A 7709-nucleotide genomic window follows, 5' to 3' on the forward strand; every position below is an offset into this window, starting at 1 on the left:
AATTCTAAGTGCTTCAGATAGATTCAATCTGAAGTCCCGATTTCTATTTAGTTTGTATTTAAGCTTTTCACCCTCAAGTATGAATGTTAACGCAGAAAAACATCTTCACGCCCCGGGTCAGAAAGCCGCTGAAAGGCTGAAGCGCCTCCAGTGGTATCAGCCAAGTAAGTCTTGTGCCATTTTGATAAACCACTTGGCTTTTCTCGCCTCAGCCTTTCAAATCATCAGCACTGTCAAAAGAGGTCAACTGTTCAGGACTCAAGGAGTCCCTGCAGACAGAAACGTTTCACCTAACCTGTCATCAGACAGGACTGTCTAACTCCGAAGTGACTCTTTTAAAGAGCGGTTTTTGCTTTACTGTCCATCTTTCCAAACTAGTAACATCAACCCGCTGAATCACTCTTCAAAGACTGCGCTGATTTGTGTTTATATTTGTTCACTTGTTCCCGTTCACTACTAACTTCGGGACACGTTTGTGACATGGACAAAAGGATACTATAGAGACTACTCCAACGTTTACTTTCCAAGAGACCCCAGTCCTGAACGCTCTCCTCAACTGGGGGCTCACTACACTTGCGCCGACTGGTCGGAGGCGCAGTTGGCTGGCCACTCCGTGCATCGCGGCCGCGGGCACGGCGACAGCTTTCCGTGCTTCGCTTGTACAGAAGGTGGCTGCGGCAGCTCTGACGGCTGATGGGTTCTAGCCACGCTCCACTGCGAAGGGACACCCAAATCTCCCTGCAAATACACGTGCGAGTGAAAGTCCAATGCAACGGTAAGCTAGAGGGGGGTCACTCCTTCCGAGAAACAAAAAGGAAGGAGGGAGAGGAAGGACCAAGTCAAGAAGGGAAAGGGAAGCGCCACGTCTGCCCGCCATCACTCCATCTGGCACCGGGCACGTCTAAGTGGCAGCACCGCGGGTGCCACGGGGATCCGGGGGGTCGCTACTCTAACACGGGCCACGCAAGGTGGCTCAAAACTCGCACTGGTGACCAAATTTCTTCCCGGGAAGTCCACGCTGACACTCTGCGGCTGCCTTCCTGGAGTTCGTCTAGAAGAGGTGAGTGACCGACTGGAGAGGTCACTCGCCGGCATCACCCAGAGCGCCCCCACGGCAGGCGGAAGCCACGCCGCCTACTCCTACCGCCGTCGCGCTTTCCTCTTTGATTACACCTCAAAACTACAGGCCCCGTGAAGGCTTCAAAATATCTAGTAATAGTAGCTGTGGATGACACATCACTTACGAGCCAGAAACCAAATTTCGTATTTATGGGAATCGTCAATATAACCAATGACTTGGTTTCCCAATCAGTTTGAGCACGGGTATAGTTACTTCAAAGAACTGAGCCACTCCAAAAATAGTATTTACCATAAAAGCAATTTCCATAAAGCAAATCTTGCAACCTCTAATTTTCCAGGTGAAACGTGAACTGGGGGAAAATAATACCAGCTGGGTCAAAATATTTTTATTAAAAAAAAAAAAAAAAAAAAAAGACGGTCCGTAAAATGACACACTAGGCTCCATAAGAACAATCGGCTTACTGCTCCTAAGGAGCACGGTGTCGCCACTTTGCTTTCCTCGGGCGGGGGGCGGGGGGGGGGGGTGCCGAGGAGCGGGTGCTCTCTGCCATTGCCGGCTGCGGCACAGCGTGCCAGGCTCCACCAAGGGCGCCGTAGGGTTCCTCCCCATGGTCCCTGGTCCCAGGACTGGCTCCCCTCTAGCCTTTTTAATCGCAGACATTTATGTGTATCATGTAAGAAAGGGGTGTTCACTCTCCTACTCCCCCACTAGAAACCACAGCTTAAAATACAAATTTCAGCAGAATTCTTTCATTTGAAACTAAGTGTTCTGTGAAATGGATGTTTTCAAGTCATTTAGGTATGGTTTTACTGTCATATGTCCAACCCCCATCTATACACCTATATTGGTACAGTTTCCTCTCTCCTTTAATATTTATTGGCATCAGAAAAAAAAAAAGTTAACATAATTTCTAGCTACTTAGGTAAATGAAAAAACAAGATTCAAAGAATCAAATGAACAAAAACATCAGGCTACAAATAAACACAACATTCAGTTATCATACCTGAATATCCCCAGAGTAGTTGTTGTGCTAGAATACAATTAAATCCGGTCTTAGAAAATGCCAGAATTGTCACAATTTCACATGATGGCTACAGAAATTATTCTATATCTTAAGATAACACTGTCTATGGAATCTTACACAACATATGTAAAAGAAAAGCCATACACACAAGTCCAAATATAGCAGAATATACATTTAAGATTTAAAAACGTATTTCAATGCAAACTAAATCCAAACTACATAAAGGTGGGGAATCTTAGTTTAGAAAGAGAGCAAAGACAAGAGCGGTAGGAACTCAGTATGTATAAATTACATTTCAACCACATAAGTAAAGTCATTTGATAAGCTCCCAATGTACTTTTGTACAGATGACCATCATGTGACATTCAGATATACTAGGTAAGAATTAAAAAAGGGAAGACGTGTGATTTGTGGAGCAAATCACTCCATAAATTGGGGTGTCTCTACAAAGTAGGTACACGAGTTTTAGAGTATCTCTATGAAGTAAATAGAATTCTGACTCCACGATAAAGTAAGGGAGGCTTAATCATACATTTTCACCGCTTGCCTATGGTAACCATAAATAATTTCAAACTTCAAAGAGCTGCTCCATGGCCATCGAAGCCATGATCAAGTACGACTCCACAGCTCTGTAGATGTGTGCATATTTGGGTACCTTAGGCTACACTTGGCAGCTAACACAGAGAACGCGCTCTTACCAACGGAAGTTAAGCTCTCCTAATCTGAATACCCTTCCAATTACATGAGACGCAATACTGACTGTTAGAGATGGAGAAAAAAACAAGACCTCGCGCCACGTCTCACAGTCTAATGGGGAAGGCGGACCTTAGACATGATTATAAACGATTAAGCGGGTACACGGGTATGGGTACGAGTGATATGAGGAGCTCCGTGCTCCATGGGGACACGCGGGCCATGAGACAGACGAACACGAGGGAGCCAGATGGGTGGGGCAGAGGAAACCAGGTGCGCACCTAAGGGAGGACAAGGACAGGCTGTCTCCCAAATATGAGAAAGATCAAGGGAGACAATCAAGGAGACTATTAATAATAATCACAGTGCCAGCCAACACTGATAGACCCTTTCCATGTACCAGGAATCTTTAGAACACCCAGAAAATGGAACCACATAATGCAGGGCCTCATCAGAAACGTTAAGAATTCTGGCCTTTGTTCAAAGGAAAAAGGCAGAAGCCTCTGAAAGATTTTCAGATAAGAAGTGGGAAAAACTTCAGAAAGATCATCGTAGCCATACTGTTGCTGTATTAACTAGAGAGGCAAGGACGGACGTGGGGAGGCTTTGGTTATGCCGTATTCCAGGTGAAACTTAACGGTGGCCAGAAGGAGGGTGAGGTGGGGTTGGGAGGCGTCCTAAGACAGGGCCCTTCTGTCCAAAGGGCAGCTGTGAAAGTAGGAACCTAGAACATCCTCACGGCACAAATCCTGCACCAAAATCTTTGGAATACTGCTGATCTATGTATCTGAGGCTGGCACCTGAAATTGCTTCTTCTGAAAAGTTCTGCATACATATACGTGTATACATATGTGTATATTTGTGTGTGTATATGTATACACATATATGTATATGCATATACATACATACATACAGGACTGTCTCCACGATGAACTGTAAATCATTGCAAAGTAGTGTCAACGTGGACCAGGGGAATACACAGCCCCTCCAGACACAACGTCTGCAGTCTGTCCCCTGAACGTCTGAGATGGAACACGGGGCCAGCTCCTCCGTGAGGTCCCCCACCCACCCCGACCTGCCACGCCCTGCTTGCACCGACTCTGCTCTCAGTGTTTGACACATGACCCGTCACACTAACTGGCAGGGTTATTTGCACTGCTGTCCCCACTGGGTTGTGAGCTCCTTCACTTCTACTCTTCTTTCTGTTGCTTCCGTTCAGCATGATGCCTGGTACCCAGGGAGAAATTCAGACAAATGGTTACTGGGAGTCTTTGGTCATGGAACGGAGCAAGGCAGGAGGCCACATGTAATAAGTATGAAAGTATTTTAAATAACAAATAGGATCCTGCTGCTAACCTAACAGGCTTTCCTACCATTTGTCTGATTTAACTGCTTTTTCCCTCCTGATGTCCTCCAAAATCCATCTATCCGCTCTTCTAACTACTCTCTAAATTCTGACAGTCAAGCGTTTACTCGAGCAACGTAACACTCAAACGACTCCAATGAACACGACAATATACGGAGAGCAAGTGAGAGGACAGAAGATGTTCGTTTGAGGATGAAGTACTAAACCACGGGCACGACCCCAGGGATTCCTCTGCCGCTTCATCTTCGCGCTCCTGCCTGCTGCAACACAATCCCCAGCCCCGCATACGGAAGCGTGAACGTGTCCAAGCAGGCTTGTCAAACGGGCACTGCGAGTAAGAAACAAAATAAGGGATCGTCCCTGTTCTCAGGGATTTTCTAGCCCAGCACGGCAAAGTTAGGACCGTGAGAAGGCCAGGGGGACTAAAGGGACCACGTCCCGAGCTCCCCGAGCAGAGGAGGGGCATCTACCCCCACTGAGCAGGGCAGGGCATGCGAGGGGCGGCCCACGCGAGGGGCGGCCTGTTGGAGACACATGTGGGCTGAAGAGTAGGCGACGAACACAAGCCAGCGGGGCAGGTACAGGACGGGGAGGGTGTTCCAGGCAAAGGGAACACGGTGTACAAAACCCCAGACACGACAAAACTTTCACTGGGGTAAAAGCAATTACCGAGCGGCCGCCGTGACACGGCTCTACGTGCTACGCGGCGGTGGCAAGGGTCACAGGGCACAGGGCCCTGCGCTCGCCGAGCCTCTCAACCTACAAGTGCTTGTGACGGCAAGAACAGAAGGGGGACACTGTGGGAACCAAGGCAGGACATGGCGAGGTCCCCACCACAGAAAGCCCTGTCGCCCGCACGAACCACACCAGGTCTGCCCGGGAGGAAGCGGCATCCGCTGGGGATCCCGAGCAGGGGAGGGGTGCGTTCGGTGAAGAGCGAGCCCGGGAGCGAGGGGCTCTGTGAAAAGCCGCCTCGGCTACCACGGTGGCAGCACAGGAGGCGGAAGCCCGATGGACAGAACCGGGAAGCAGGGGCAACGGATCTGGGGGAGGAGGACTCGAGTCGTGAAAATGTTGATTTCGAGACACTTGCAGACCTCCGAGTCCAACGCGGCAACGGCGGCTGTTCCGTCGGTACTCACGACGAGCCCGGGACGGTGCTGAACCGTGTGCACCGCGGACACATCACGCCGCGGTCACAGTCATGACTCCTGCGAGTGAACAGCACGGCAGAGCTCTTCTCATACGAGCCCTGCCGCGGCACCGCAAACGGAATAAAGTCCAGGTAGTACGTTGTGACTGCCTGCCTTCCCTGACCCACCCCGTGTTTGCCTGCCATTAACCTCGAAATAAAGCGATCTTGCATCGGGTATCGCTGAATCTTGAGGGCCTCAGCTACGCCCTCGTGGAAGGATGTTACTGTATTACCAGGTTACTGATCAGGAAACACAGGCTAACTTGTTCAAAGTCACACAACGGAGGAGGCAGGAGTGAGCCCAGATCTGCGTGACTCCCAAGTCCTGACACATAACCACTACGCCACACTGTCCCTCCTGGGACTGGGATGCTAACTGGAGATCAGCGGCTCTTACACACACCTGGCAGTGGGGGCCCGGGGCCGCCTCACTCAAGGACAGAGAGGAGCAAAACAGAAGAGCGCAGAGGCGCCTGGGTGGCTCAGCTGGTTAACTGTCTGACTCTTGATCTCGGCTCAGGTCATGATCTTTCAGTTCGTGAGCTCGAGCCCCGCATCTGGCTCTGCGCTGATAGCTCAGAGTCTGCTTGCGCTCGCTCTCTCTCTCCCTCTCAAAATAAGTAAACTTGAACAAAAAAAGTCAGTGCTGACAAGAGCTCCTGAACTAGCCCATATGCGGTGGATAAACTCAGGTACAGAATTCACAAAGAATTCTGGGAAGCAGGCATAAGAACAAGGACACAGAAAGAGAATGGTGTAATAAAAGCCAAGGAGTTCAGAGAGGGTGTGAGCAACAGCATCGAAGCTTCAGGGAGATGAGGGAAAAGTGACAAAAAGTCCACCGGATTTAACAAAAAAAAAGTCATTAATGGGTGACCTCGGCCCGGCAATTTTATCAGAATGCTAGCAGAAGCAAATGTTCATCTGCAGTGATAATGGATGATAAGGAGGTACAGACTTGATAAGCACGCCCCACTCGCTCTAGAAACTGGACCGGGACAGACTGCAAGAAAGGAAATCAAAGTCAGGCTTTGTTCTGTTTTCCCCAAGAAGGAAGAGACTGGAACACATCCACAGCTAACAGTAAAGGGGCAGTCGCAGCAAAGGGTGAAAACACAAGCAGTAACTTAACGTTTAGCTCTGGATTCTAGACGTGATACAAGTAAAACTATCAACTGAGACAGATTTTACTTGAGCTATGAAATCAGAGAAGTACCCACGGCAGAGAAAAAACCCTCATGTTTTAATTCTATGCCCAGAACTTTCAAAAATGGGCAACGGATGGTTACTGAGAGTCCAGTTCCTGGTTCACAGCTTTAGATCCTGATGGTAACAGCACTGCACACTCATGGAACTTGACTCCTGGAACTTGGACTCATCTTTAGTCTGCCACCCCCATCCCAATTCCCTTCCCTTGTATTTAAATAAATACGTGTATGATCGGTAGCAACTTGTCCTTTACTCATTATCCTCAAAAACACCATATACTGTAAAAGACACATCACAAAGAATACGCTTTATACCCTTAACCAACGGGACGAATCCAGAATTTTTCAAGCCAATCTCCAACTTCGAAAAAGTTCAGGCAACAGTTCCCTAATGGAAAAGATGCTGGTGGAAGTTGAAAGGTGACCTTAAACTGAGAACCATGGTGATTTTGCCCCCCAAACCCTTCTGTCTTTTCCTAAAAAGAATTCGCAATATAAAGGACACCCATCCTTTGCCAAGACCTCAGGAGCCCCCTTTCCTGTCCCTTCCATCTGTCTGCAGTCCCCGGAGCTGACAACGCACAGCTGCACACAACTCGGGAGGGCAGGGCGGTATGGGTGACATAAGGCTGGTGGGTGCGAGACCTGAGCTCTGGGCACACGGGAGCTCCTGACCTTGAATCGAACCGCTCTCTCCTTCCTCTGTGCAATCCAACCGACCACAGCTGTGCCCACTACTACACAGGCTATGAGATAGGAGACGGGGGGGCCGCGGGGGGCCCCCACGTGGGGGCGCCAGGGGCGGGGTCACGTGACAAAGGAACTGGGAAAGCATTAAAAAGTTGTGTAAGAAATTACCATAAACGTACACCACCCGACCGTGACAGGAGAGGTTCTGAAATACGATACCTGCCACCTTTCAATTCTTTTAGATGTCAGAGTGTAGCACTGAAACACCTTAAAATATAACAATTACAACAGGCTGAACCATCTGAAATCGTGACTTAGAGATCTAGAGTGGGGAACTCCGGGCAATTTCATATTGGTTCAACTTCATAGAGAACTTTTAAAAACTTTGTATTTTTAAAAATAGGTTTATGTAAAAAAAAAAAAAAAAAAAAAAAAAAAAAAAAAAAAAAAAA

The 7709-nt window shown here is 48.5% G+C and overlaps 1 protein-coding gene across 5 annotated transcripts in view; it reads right to left on the bottom strand.

Annotated features, from left to right (window-relative positions):
• The window catches only part of SACS (sacsin molecular chaperone), an 86764-nt gene that overhangs the window by 14856 nt on the left and 64199 nt on the right, over nucleotides 1-7709 (bottom strand). For 4 of the 5 annotated variants that reach the window (XM_040448023.1, XM_040448024.1, XM_040448025.1 and 1 more), the window contains one exon: nucleotides 2085-2111. The exons of the other annotated variant lie outside the window; for it this stretch is intronic. In XM_040448023.1, coding sequence (XP_040303957.1) covers nucleotides 2085-2111 — 27 coding nt within the window. The remainder of the gene's footprint in view (nucleotides 1-2084; nucleotides 2112-7709) is intronic. 5 annotated transcript variants of the gene reach the window in all.

This window comes from Herpailurus yagouaroundi, unplaced genomic scaffold (assembly GCF_014898765.1).
Source record: "Herpailurus yagouaroundi ecotype Mexico unplaced genomic scaffold, PumYag 197, whole genome shotgun sequence".
In the NCBI taxonomy this organism is placed as follows: Eukaryota; Metazoa; Chordata; class Mammalia; order Carnivora; family Felidae; genus Herpailurus; species Herpailurus yagouaroundi.